Genomic DNA, 14,875 nt, shown 5'->3' with positions numbered 1-14,875 from the left:
AATAGACATCAAATTTATAATTAAGACCGTCACTGTCTGAAACCCGTACCATTAATCATTTTAAAATGTCATGAAATCACTCTCTATTAATATTCTTTGTATAATAACATTAAGGATCCAGAATTAATACCAATGTTATACATTTTATGGTGGCAAGGCTTATTCTCAGTCGCCCACAGAATTCCTATTTTCTCATCAGCTCTGCAAAATTCACAGAAATAAATATGAATTATTTATTATACTTTGTTTCAAGTAAATCACATTAAAAAAAAATAGGATTAACAATAGGAGACCAAGTACTCAAGAGCCAGGTGTATATTTAACTTACATAAGTGATGATATGGTAATTTCTTAGGTGTAGACCTAATGTCTTAATCCTTTATTAACTTTTAATATTAATATGTATAATTAATGGGGTGATCTCATGATCTATTTCATAGCCTACTATTTTACATATCAAGTAAAAACTCCTTGTTATTTTTTGTGTTGTGTATTTTTCATTCGTAACGAAGTGTTTCCTACAAAGTAGTAGGAGCTTTAACCTGATTCATTTTTTTTCAAAATTCCTGACATCAATTAGAGAAACCTCATATAACAACAGACATAAATGAGACATTTATGTACAGGTAATAATTCATTATGAGAAAGTAGGCATTATAATAATAATAATAATAATAATAAAGGCTTTGATTAAACACGGAAAAGTTTGTATCACCCAAAGGTGTGTTTCTACAAGGCCGTGATATTGATAAAATGCTAAAAAGATTAACACCATTAATACTAAACAATTTTTATACAAGTAAACATAAACAAATTCAAAAACTTACACCACTGGGTAACAACTGTTTAAATGAATAAACATTTGTTGCATTTTGAATGTATTCAACAATGTAATAACAGATCTATTAAATTTCCTGGTGGCAATAATCTGAAATCCTATCTTCTAGCACCTAAAAATAACAAAATAATACACACTATCTATCCACCTAAAAAAATATCTTAGAAGCAAGTTTTTTTTGTAATTTTCCACTATATACAGTACTGCCCTTCAATTACCCCATTACATTTTAAATAAAGAGATATCAGTACCCTGTTCTTTGCACTTCAATTATCACTCACATTCTAATCTTTACAATCAACTTCCCCTTTGAAATTATCTAGGAAAAACATTCTAAGAATAAAGATATTTGATAGAAATCTCGTGAGGAAATACAAGCAGCCAGAAATAATTGAATTAACGCTATTCGGACATTTCAATAACAAAAAAGTAAAGTATTCACTGAACTTTGCAAGTAAAATGCCACCAGCAAATGGGGATAAACAATGTAATAGTATTGCTCTAAAAAATGAAATTTTAAAATTTCATCTTATGATTCTTGTGCGTGCCAATTTGGCCACGTTGGTTTAGGCTGTTTTTTTGTCCCATTTGCGTAGGTTGTGTCTACAATTTTTTCCTGTCTTTCTGCTTAGTAAATATCTTTTATTTTCATTTTTTTTCCTGAATAAGTATTATTAGTAATAACAATCCACAAAGCATAGTTCCAATTTAACAGCAGAGAGTGATAAATTAGTTCCAGTTTTACAACAGAAGGTAATAAATGTCAGAAACTGTACAAAATTATTATGCAGGTAATTGCACTATCAGTGAGGATTATTCATTAATTTTAAAACTAAAACAAAAACACAGGTCATAATAAACAAGGTCGTACTATGAAATTGACCTCATTTTTGTAAATTTCCATAATTTTTTTTTTATTTACAAATTTATTTATTTTATTATTTGTTAATACTACAAGATACTATGAGGCTTGTACAAAGTAAAAAAAAATAAATGGAATAACATACTGTACACATGGTTGCTATATGAACATAATGTTAATGCAATATGGCTTAATCATTATTGAGTAATGTTTTTATGGGCAAAATCTAGACAACCTTGTCACTTTAACATGAATATGTTAAATATAAAAGGAAAAACATTTTTGCAATATATATATTAACCTTCTACGTATTGATTAACCTCTAATTAATATGCTAATTAAATCAACTAACATCTGCAGAAAATTTTAAATATAAAAATTAAAATACACAGATTAATGCAAGATATAATATAATTTTTCCCAATTATAAAAAATAAGTCAAGGTTATAATAAAATAATACTATTAGTCTTTGATAAAAGCATTCACCAAAAAAAAAAATGTAATTAATTCTATTTTGGTATTATTTGGAACATCAGCACGAATTAAAATCCTAAAAAAACATAAGATAGTAGATATAAATTGACATTAACTATCAAATTAACTATCCATTCAGGAAGGCAACCATTAAATACACTCTACTTGGATAAAAAAAAAAGCCTTTATGTTTTAATTTGACCCAGAAATCTAGAAAAAATCTAGTATAAAACTAATAATTCTATATTAAGTAATAAAAAAAGATGAAAAAAAATTTGTAAGACTTAATATATCTGAATAGCTTATTCTGTATTATTATTTTTTCATTTGAAATAGGTTAATGTAGCAGATGTAACATATCATTTGAAAGTCAGAATTCTGAGATATTATTAGTTTAATTAACAGACATAAATAACACCATTAAAGGATTTTCATATTTATGAAGACTCCACGCATTATTAAAAAATCAATTATATTCTTTAAACCTATTCAATGGAAGTTCTTATTTGAACCTTTCAAATGATTGACACCTGTTTAAATTACATTTTTTTTCATATTTTACAAAATTAGTATCTTTAAGTTTGAAAAAAAAAAAAATGTCTAGGTGAATGAATAGGAGACGAGGACCATGTTTTCCTTTGTAATAAACCTAAATACATAAAAATAATAAAAAACAAGATGTGTTTAAGTTGTCTTACAACATCTTTCACAGGTATACTTCTCTATTTTTTCTCTGCAAATATGCAATTCCCTATACAAATGTTTGCACTTACCCGCGTCTCGAGATTATGGCCTGTGATAACGGCCGAGAACCACTGTGTGGCCGATCCTATCCGGTAGACTTTGACCCGATAGCCAGTTACAATGTATGGCGCAGTAATGAGAATTTGCTGTACTTTCTGGTCATGTATCCATTGGTCGACCTCATTTTTTACTTCTGTATATCTCTGGAAAGTACTGTGTATTTTCTTATTATGTTCATCCTATTGAAAATAAAAACACATGTACTGTATTAGGCATTAGTGATAATTAGTGCTTCACTTGTAATTTTAACAGTGCAAGTTTAATTCTTGAATATGCTTAATATTGACATCATGTCTATGCTCTATCAATATATTTTTTGTTTTGGATAAAGAAAGAGTTGGGCCTACTTGTACAATAAGAGGGATTTTAGATGGTGGGGATGAACTTATAAAGAAAGAATTGTTGTTTAATTGTAAGAATATATAATTGACCTGAAATGAATGTTTAATACATAAGCAATACATTAATCCAGAACTAGTTACAAAATTATACAACATAAACCCAAGTGCATAAACTTGCCAGTGCATTTGGGAGTTATTGAGAAGTTAAAATGGGTAAATTTTGTTGGAAAGAGGAGCAGAGAGGATACGGCTGTAACCTACCAATTCCATAATAATCCATTTATCAAGTAACAGAATCAGTTAGTTATCAATGCTTTGGTTATCAAATTCATTTCAACATATTTTTTTCCACCAGTTTCTTAATCTTCCAAATCATCCTTTACTATAATGGCTTAAAAATAATTAATAGTAAAACCCTCTGAGAGATATTTGCTCATCTCCTTTGGGCTATAAAGTTTCATCTCTTTCAAATCAATATAGCGTCGATAGACTAATAATGATCAATCTGTCTCTTCCATAGTACTTGTTTATGTGATGTTACCACTGTGCACACTAAACTACAAAGTGATCTGACAGCAAAGATGATAGTCAATACATTATTTATTTTGAGTAACCTTACACATAATGATTATTATTATTATTATTGTTGGAGTTTCAATTTTATATTGATTTTGCATCAAGAAATTCCATAGGAGTGATTTTTTACCCAGGTACATAATGTGTTATCATACTTTTCGCAAGTATTTGGGAATGTACTGTGTATTCAGGTAGGCAGGCTTGCAGGTAAGGCAAAATATTACTGCTAATATTGTTGTTATTAAAATGGACTCCAAATTTTCTGGAATAAATTCCTCTATCCAATAGTCGTAGACCATCTAGCAATTTCTCTTCTACCATCATCTAACATCTTCCATACCCATGTCCTAACCCATTCCTGTCTCCCCATCCCCATCTACTTTAATAATGCGATAAAATGATCTTTATATTCTAAATGGAACTTTACTTTAACCTTCGACCTTCGATGATGTCTGACAAAAGTCCTTGAAATCCGACTGACAGTTGATATATTTTGCAAAGTGAACATGAACTGTGTGTTGATTAGATCAGATTACAGCAGCTAGCATATCGTCCAATCAGCTGCAACCTTAAATTCTTGTCAATAAACACGAGATATAATGTCAATCAATGATCTATTCATACCAACTGCTTGCTATAGACCAGACTTAATAAATAAATTATAATTTACAATTTCATACCATTGCTATTTGAGATTGAATTTGTAGAGAATCAACCTTGGTGGTTTACTGGTATGGTACAAACTTATTTTCTGGCTGTTAATGGTTCGAGTTTAATCTAAATTGTATAATTATAGTAGTAGTATTGTGATTACTCTAGCTATTAAATAATCATTCAAATATCGTATCTCATAATTTAACTCAGAAACCAAATACACGACAAAGTTCAAATACAAAGTCCAACATGTACAAATATGCACAAGGAGAGACCATTAACACAATAGGATTGCCAACATGTGAAACAAATCTCTATTAAAAAGTAGGTTTTTCGAGGATTAAAAGTATAGACCTATATGTAAATAAAAATTATTATTTATAAATGAAAATTAATTACTGCTTTATAATACAATGGAGAATAAAAAACTGAGCAGAGAACATTTCCAGAAACTGTACCGATAATGATGTACTCTAACAGACAAGAATGTATGCAGCTTTATTTTTTCATTTCGTTTATTGGTATAAAGAAGGCAACATAGAAATGTTGAAAGTTATCTGAATTTACAATATAAACGGAAGAAAAATACAAGGCATCAAACAGAAGAAAAATATAAGGCATCAAACAAAAGAAATGTATGCCTAGACTAAAACATCAACATTTAAAGAGGAGTATAAATATGACTTAAAACATGGAGATAATTAGCTCAAGTATCATAATAACCTACCGGTATGAGAATATCACACGATTGCTTTAATCTGGCCTTCTCAGAAACTTAGAAGCCCAATCACACTTATTAGGCCGGCCTAGGGTCGGCCCAGGGCCGCCTTAAATACGGACGACTCAAACACATTTTCCCGTCGAATTTTCGTCGGCCCAGGGCCGCCTTACGAACGTTCACGCTTCTCCTTTGGGCCGGGTCGATGAATTGCAGGACAGGAGGGTCGAGGCGATCGCATTACATGATGGTGGAACGGTTAATCCCAACCAAGCATAAACACATGGAATTCGCACAAAACATGAACCTAATTTCAATTAATTATTGTCCTTATACACTTTTGATTTTTTAAGCGTATCATTTTGCTACTTGATTATGGTGACGATAATTATTATAACAATCAAGACCCATATTTAGCGCAGATCGACTTTACTCTGTGCAAAACCAGACTCGGGCGATTTCGAAAGTCCATATCTGTATTACTGTAACTGTATAGTATAGGCCTATGTAAGACTGAAGGTTGCTGCCACTGTTTGGTGTCTATAGACACAGATTGTAGAAATAATAGCATCAAGCATCTATTTGGCAATAATAAGTATTTTCATATTAGGTTCATTCACAAACACTTTTGACACTTGCTTTTTAGAACCCGCTTCACTCATAACAATAACAAACGATTATTTTTTTTTCGGTCCTCGGGGTCATGTAAGTAGTTTTACGAACGTGAGGATGACGTTCACAGAAAGAAATCTACCGCTATACAATGTTATGATTTTAGAATATAAACTTGTGAAATTAATGTGTGCTATACAAAAAACGGGTTTTCTTGAGCTTGTAATAGGCCTATATATATATTTTTTACTGGAATTCAGCTGTAGAAAAGAAAGTCGCAACATACGTCATCTGCCAAACTGCCCATAAGCTTTGTATCATGTGGTATTTCCCCGTTATTATTATGTTTACAACGTGGTGCGTGATGTGCATGCTTATGCTTCGCACAGAGGCTGTGAGTAGTGGTGTACGGTAAGAATGGCCCTGGGAAAAAAATTTTACTCTACAGTTTCCTTAACAATTTATTTCCCAATGGGGTTTTTTCGCGCAAATCATTTCGAATGAATATTGTGGTAGATAAGATGTCAACATCAACTGCAATCAGAGTGAACTTGGGCCGCTCAGGTTCGGCTTACGTTCAGATATGAAGTTGGGTCGGCCCATGTCCCACATTACGGGACCTGAGCTAACTCAAAAGTCGGACTAAATTTAGGTCGGCTCAGGGCCAACTTAACATTTATTGATTGTTCGGCACTTAAAAAATGCCGAACCTGGGCCAGACCTGAGCCGACGTAACTCTTAAGTGTGATTGGGCTCGTAATGTCAGTAATAACATTATTACCATCTGACCTTTGAAAGTATTAATTAATAGAATAACACAACCTATACACAGCTGTTTGTACATAGCTTATTGCTACAGTGTAATATCAAGCCGGGAAAATCTTCTTATTGCCTGTTACTTGGTTTTTGGTATTTCAAAACGAAACCCCTTTGTCTACTAATTTTTCATAAAGATGTGTACATAAAGGAACTCCAAAGTGATGTCATAATTTACTGGTAAAATTGTATTACGATTGTTGAAATCACAAACAAGGTACTTAATTCAAGTAGAAAATATTGTATGCTAATGACTATCAGTTTCATTATCTTCACGATTTGGATAGACACTGCTTCAGTGATGCGTAACACTGATTAATTCTAGAAGGTAGTTATCCTGAAAAGCACTGATACAGTAGTTTCAAATAGCAATTATCTTGTATGTGAATTCATTCTTGAAGAAATATTTGATAAATTTAATTTAGTAACAATGCTTAATTCATTTTTTTTCTATTTGTGTGATTATGCTACCTGAAAGTTCTTTGTTCTTCCTTCTCCCAAAATTATTTTTATATTTTTAGATGGCTCAAAGAACTTCGGAGTAACCTGGTAGTACAGTATATAACATGGAAGGGACGATCAATAAATTTGATACTGTGAACTCATTAAATCTTACAATTATAAAAATCTTACAATTACCGGGGACATACACAGCTTTTAGTTTGCACTTTTAGTTTGCACAATTAGAGTGGTTCAGATAAATAAACTTTTGATTGATATAAAATAAAAATGAATTAAAAAATTTTAAGGCTGATAATTAGATGTTTTTTTAGGACTAACTCGCAATTGCACACACTAAAAAAGAATTAAAATTAATGCAGCTACATTGTTAAATCAGAACATAAAAAGTTCATACACCTAAGTATGGCATCAATTAAATTAGTGTTTTTTTTAATACATTTTTAATATATAAATATTACAATTATTATGTTTAATTACTTTTACATCTGTAATTAATCTTATTTTGCTAAATTTAGCAGGAAGTACCTTTAGATACAGTCGTAAAGCCTTCACTCTGAAATTATATATTTACTTTTTTTACATTTAAAGATGAGCTGTAAAAATTAAAGACTTAATAATTAGCTTCAGAATTGCCATTCCTCTTTTTAATATGCACTATAACTCGTTTAATGACATTTAATCCTGGTAGTAAGTCCAAAACATGACACCCAATGGTGGAAGCCCACTAGCATACAGTAAATAACCTGTGATAGGATAGGACATGAAGATCACATAGCTAAATAATACAACCATGGAGGCGTGGCTTGGAGTTAAAGGTAATAGCCTAGGTTCCTACACCATGTTTTTGGGTTGTAATTCCAGACACCAAGATATTTTCATACTAAAATATTTCTATTGTTTAGCACGCAGTTTACAAGTAACAAGACAATCCTTATTGGATGCTAATTCATGACTATTTCTATCTTCTACTAATCCTCAAATACAGAAAAAACACAGATGAACTATCTACCCTTCTAATCCTATTTTTCTCAATCATTTTCTATACTGAGTATTGTGCACAGAATCAAGGTAAAAAAAAACTTAAACAACTAACATTAACAACAGATGTTCTGTAAACACCACATGTCCAATCCAAATTCAATGAGCCTATATTACTTGCTACATGACAAATATCAAAATGAATTTGCACGAAGCCACTAGTATTGAAATTGATTGTTACTTGATAGCCAGATAAAATATACCAAGGAATGAGCAGTTAAGTTCTAAAGGTCACCTTGTATTAACACGTCAGGTATTTGTGTCCACAAAAAAAAGAACAAAGTGCAAAGGAAAACAGGATCTAAACAATGGGTATTGAATAAGTGCATGGTATGCAGAAGTAGTGATTGATAAATTGGGTGAACACTATACCAATATTAATACAGACAACTAGTGTATTATAATCTTTCATGGGGTTTAATGTAAACATCAGGAGATGTATTAAACAGACAAAGATCAACATTATTATTATAATGTACTGTAGTTCATTTAGAGCAAAACTTTCACCCGTTAAATGATGAATCACTTGTTATAGGTTCACTTTGAAATTTGTAGGTTTTTTCCCAAGTCTAAATTTAAACATATCAGTCAACTGTCTGTGAAATAACATGGAAAATAAAATTTTAATTATGAATTGTGTGCAAGTGTTTAGCTTTAAATTAAAAATTCAAAACAAGAATATAATTTTGCCAATAATTAACAGATGCTTATATTAATATACTTACATTCTTTTCATATTCTCTTAGATTGTCTAATGTAATAAATTTACATTTAATTTTTAGATATTTAACAGCATACAATATATTTTTAATATCTATACATATTTTACGATGGTAATAATTTTGATAGCTTTTGAATACATGATCATTTTTATTATGGTTAAACTGTTAAATGGTTATTCACATGTATTATCTTGGTAAAAAAAGAAATACATAATTGATATCTGGAAAAGCTCTCACTGCAGTTCATGTTTCACATGGGTATTGGTTAAAAGAGTCCTCAATTCATGGTTTTTTTTTTTTTTTCGTCCTTTGAGTATACTATAAGTACAATAGAATTTGATATATTAAACTGCAAAAGAATTTGACACATTAAGCACAATAATATTTGATATGAATGCACAATAGAATTTGATATTTAAGTGCAATAGAATCTTATAAAATGTAAAATAGAGCATGACAATAAATTGGAGCATAAAATGGAACACTTTTTAGATTGTACAAATGTTCAAAATAATGTTCAATAAAACAAATTGGTTGTAACCTTTTTACTAAGTAAAAGGAGTGCGGCCCACTTAGCTAGGCTGATATTTTGAAATTCTTGATGCTCTGAAACCATTTATTTTCTATAACCTTTTGAGGCTAGGGTGAGTGGAGTTGTTTGGTTACAAAAAATCCTGTTTCTGTTTTGTTTTTGGTCAGAATTGAACACAGGATCTTGGGATTATATGGTAAACATCTAAACCACAAAACCACCACACCACTTCATACCAATATAAAAATAAACACTAAATCAAAACATTAAACATTATTAATTGGAATCCAAGTTTCTTTTCCAGAAAATCATGCTAAAAAATTGCCAACTGGACTAGCATTTATTATTTAGTCCCAAAACAATATAGGCATACTCCTCCTAATACCATATCTGAGCATATAGAAAGTAATTTAATTGGAAACTACACTCTTTTAACAGTGTGAAGAAATGTGAAGGTGCATGAAACAAAAACTACCTTAACAGGCGCAATTCAGCAAGGTGTCATAAAGTTTGTAGCCCGAGTCCTCCTAGATACTGGCAATGATGACCTCTGATGCTTGTTTCACCTGAAAGGTGCTAGTCTCTGTGAAGGAGTTTCACTTTTACCTTCCTGGATTCAGGATAGATAAGCGTGTGATTGGCAGATCAATTAGAGCGAATGAGCTACGTGATGGCAACGAGCCATGCTAAGAAATATTACTCATTCTCAAGTGCTTCACAAAAACTGACATGAAAAACTAATTCATAAATAACTTTGAGTCTGACTATCAAATAAACATACTTGTCGTTTAATTCAATTTCAGGAGGAAATTAATAAAGTGTAGACTTACAGCCAATTTTTTAAGTATAAATTCACACAATGAAATTCATAAGAATAGTTGTACAATTTGTATGCTATAATATTACCACCTAAAAAATCCAAAGCCAGGTCAAAAACAAGCTGGACAAAATCCAAAATAAATCATGAAAACGGTAAGTGACTACAAGTTAAAAATTAATCAATTAATCATTCTTTCATTGACAAATCTCATAATGAATCTGTTGCTGACAGCTTCAAATAGAACATGCATGCATTAAGCAATTAAAAAAAGTTTAACTGCCTAAAAAAAGCATCTCAAATAAATATTATCATAACATCCTTTGAGGACACATGGGGATCCCCCCAAAAATGCTCAGTTTCATCAAGAAATATGATTTTATGAAAAATGTTCAAAGAAATATATACAGCATTAGTTTTTAGCAGCTAATGATGGAGACAGATTGGCATGAACACATGAAATATGTACAACTATTTCGTTTATCACCATTTTTAATTGTTTATACCCTTTCCATATGATATACTGTACTATTTGATTGACAATTTATGCAAGTATTGCATTCAACAACTGTACTCCTACAGTGACCTTTAAGATGACCCTACCAAATTCCTTTTAAAGGTTAAATTGCAAGGCCAAAAAATGGAGAAATTATGTGACCTTAGATTAGCCTAACACTATACCACACTGTTTGAATCAAGACAAGAAAAAAAGCTTTGAAATTTATAGTTTTAACCTTACCTATAAACAGGCATAAACCACATAAACACACCACATCCCATCATGTGGAAATAATGACTATTAGCCGTTGAACAAACACAAAACCCCTCCAATCAATATCAGCATTCTTTGAAATGAATACTGTCGTAAATCTCTCAATCTACACACACAAAATCACAAAAATGTTTGCTTATAAAAAATTGTTCTCAAGAAGTAACAAATTAAATGCACTCTTCATGAATTATTCCATTTATAGCCTGTAATACTGGGAGGTCATCACATGTCACTAAGTAAATGCTAATTGATAACTTGAAAATAATTCCGTGAAATATTGTTTTTCCACTAACATTACAGAGGTCAATAAACTCTGAAATTAAAACATTTGGATAGGGGAAAGAAACATTTCAAGCCTGGGTGTTTACCACCATGAGGCACTTTACTTGTTTAATATCAGCCAGGCTGCAGTTTATTGAACAATTTAAGTGCTATAAAGGTCAAATCTCACCATATGGCAATTTGCTATCCCAGTATCTCCCCTTTCCACAAACTCATTAACGCCTACTACATATTACACAACTAGATAATCAATGAACACTAACAACCTACGCTTACCTTGTATCGTTGATGAATATTATTTTCACTGAAAGTTAAATTCCGTAGAAAGATCACTAGCTAATGGCTGCCAAGTTTACAGTAGTTTCTTTCTGTAGACTTGAAGCTTGGAGTCAGAAGCATGAATGTTCTTTGTTTCCCGCTACTTCCTCTTAGCCTGTCTAAACCGCATGACTCAATAGGGGTATAGGAACAGAACGTGAGCTCTGTGCCCTTTGCTCTAGCACTCCCACTATGCACCTGTACACGCCATCACCAGTTAGGGATGGCCTTCAAATATCTGACAACTGCTGAAACTGTTTGTTTGCCTTGTGTCTGCACTGACTGAAGAGGAAACTAGGCTTTCTTTCAACAAGCTCTTCAAATTTTCATTAGAAAAGCAAGAAACGTGAGCGAGTCGTTGATATGATATGCTTGACATCAATACAGAATTTTTAAGAATTAAGACTGCAACATGGATAAATCACATGGCATATTTTACTATGCATGCTTCGCTATATTTTAAGGGTTTAATATATTTAACACTAGTCACTGTCTCGTTAAACTAGTTAAATTACCAGATAAAATATGTTTTTATTGATTAGTTGGCAAAATTTTAAAATATATTTAACCTTGAGTTACATACTTAATGATGGATTGCTGGCTAATGAGGTAAATACAGTTAACTCATAATAACTTTGTAAGGTTTCATTTGCGGAAGATAACCAAGTTCATTGACTTCGGATGTGATATTTGTACAGATGAACTTGGTGTTATGTTGAACATTAAGTTCATCAGTTTAAAATTTATGCCCAGAAAATATCGTATTTTACAACATGTCACACAGTACACTATAGTTATATTCCTGACAGTGAAATACTGCAAATGTTTATTTATTCTGGAATAAGTCTGGAATAAACCAAACCAAACTATATTCAACCAACAGTTCCAAGGCTGAAATTTAAGAGGAAATTTACTATCAGATCAAATTCTATAGATAATATTTTATATCCTCCTGAACAGTTTTTTTCTTTAATGACTGACTTGTTGTTCTATTTGATTTCTTCCCCCCAAAAATATATTGTAAATAAACAACACTGGAAAGAATTTGGGAATATCCCTAAACAACTTTTTAAAAAATCTCCCACCAATTCAGTCTTTTCTCCATCCTAGCTAAAGTTGTTTTGTTTGTTTCTGATTTCCCAATTATAAATTCATATCAAATCTAGTTTACCAAGATTTAATCCTGATAGCATTACTGTTATGGCACAAATTCCAAATTCATCAAGTTAATTTCACTAGAAATCGATGTGTTTTTGAGGATTTTCATCTTAAATAAAGTGCTTCTTAAGAATATATCTCAACGGTCAAGCATTAATGACAGGTTCAATCAGTGACCTGGTTTTCATAATAGAACATTAATGTAAAAGAGCATAAACATGAATTAGAATTTAACATATTTCAGATTGGCAACATAAAGATGCGAACATGGAATTTATTATAAAAACATGAATTGTAATTAAAGATAATATGAAAACAGTCTAAAATTAACACCATATTATGATTCCTAATAATTGTCTACTATTTAAAACAAGAATCCGACATTATTGTAAACTAGAAGCTTCATTCTAGAAAAAATATGCATTTTTATTGCTAATTGAGTAGACATCACAAAAACCTCGAACTAAAGGCTACAATAATAAAATAGTAAAAAACTACTGACCATGGATTATCATCTAGCAAGGCCTGATTAAGTAGACATAAGGTCATAAAGTTTTATGGTCTAAGTTCCTTATCATAAAATGCTGACCTCTGCAATTGTGCATAATTAACAATTATTTAACACACTATAATTAAACATCTAATTATAGATCTATTAAGAATTACAGAATTATAGCTGATAATGCAATATTTTTAATAAAGCTTATTTCTTAGTAAATTATATGTGGTTTAACTAGTTAATTATAATTACATCTTTGGCCTAAAGTGTATTTAAATCTTAAATAATTTTTGAGCATGTGAATATTTGAATTTTAAAATATTACGAGTATTTACTATTGAGCAATTTCCTCAAAGCAAAACCAGTATGCTTACCTTTTGTTTTTGGTGTAAACAGTTTCTTTTACTACCAGTTGACCAGTTTTAATAAAGCGTATTTCTTAGCAAATGGTTTAACTAGTTAATTATAATTACATCTTTGGCTTAATTGTATTTAAATCTTGAATAACTTTTGAGCAAGTAAATATTTTAATTTTAAAATATTACGAATATTTACTATTGAGCAATTTCTTCACAACAAAACTAGTATGCTTACTTTCTGTTTTTGGTGTAAACAGTTTTTTTTACTACCAGTTGGCATGGTTGCTGAAATTACTTCCCAACAGACGCAAAACTGTTTACACCAAAAAAAGCATACTTGTTTTACTTAAAGGAAATTGCTCAATAGTAAACATGAAAACCTGATAAAAACTTATCGACGTTACAGTACCGGTATTAATATACCAAATTATAATAATAGTAATGTTAGTATTACCATTAGGAATATAAATAAATCAATTCAGAATCAATGCAATAAATGAATGTTGAGTTTTTTTTCTTATCTGCCATATCATTTTTTATTTATTTTTTTTTGGTGGGGGGGGGAGACGAGGGGGAGGAAAGGCGAGAGAGCCTACCTCCTTTGTTCACAAGTCAAAATAAGCCACAAAGTTAGCCCTACATGAATAAAAACATGTGCCCAAAGCACTGAGTGTCTATGCCTGGACAGAATATTTTTTCTACAAACATAAAACTTACTGGCTTTAATAATAATAGGCCTGTGTATTAGTTTTAGGCTTTACTATTTACAAATTAATAAATGTACCTCAAATTTTATTACATGATATCACAATGCAAATAATTAATGTCCTACTTCATAGCAATTACAAAGAAGATCCATTTCAACAATATTTTAAGTTTCTGATTATCTTTTCCAAATGACTAATAATATATGATTATATCTTTTCCCAACGACTAATGTACGGGAAACACTATCTCAAGCTTGGAGAACTGTTTGGACTACCTACCGCACCTGGGACAAGTGTTGACTCTAGTGACCCCTTAATTTTCTAATTTACAACGCATTTTTGATAATGATATTGAACCAATAAGGAGTCATTATCTGTTATTCTATAAGCGTCAACTGAGCATGTCTGTCACACGAAATGCTTGTTATTAGGTTGCACTAAGATGCCATATCCAATAGCAACCGCTGCTGGCTGTAATTAGGATCTAAGGGTGAACTTGGTCTGCAACAGTTC

At 31.0% G+C, this 14,875-nt stretch overlaps 1 protein-coding gene across 3 annotated transcripts in view; it reads right to left on the bottom strand.

Moving 5' to 3' along the window:
- Nucleotides 1-14,875, bottom strand: part of LOC117117954 — a 78,567-nt gene that overhangs the window by 38,675 nt on the left and 25,017 nt on the right. For 2 of the 3 annotated variants that reach the window (XM_033262443.1, XM_033262444.1), the window contains exon 4: nucleotides 2,949-3,158. In XM_033262443.1, coding sequence (XP_033118334.1) covers nucleotides 2,949-3,158 — 210 coding nt within the window. Of the gene's footprint in view, nucleotides 1-2,948; nucleotides 3,159-11,597; nucleotides 11,777-14,875 lie in introns of those variants that run through there. The other variant, XM_033262445.1, reaches the window with a different exon arrangement.

This window comes from Anneissia japonica, unplaced genomic scaffold (genome assembly GCF_011630105.1).
Source record: "Anneissia japonica isolate Jap-2015-1 unplaced genomic scaffold, ASM1163010v1 scaffold288016_len413324_cov198, whole genome shotgun sequence".
Taxonomy (NCBI): domain Eukaryota; kingdom Metazoa; phylum Echinodermata; class Crinoidea; order Comatulida; family Comatulidae; genus Anneissia; species Anneissia japonica.
Note: the sequence above shows the minus strand (reverse complement) of the source record. Positions and strands in the feature narration are given on the sequence as shown.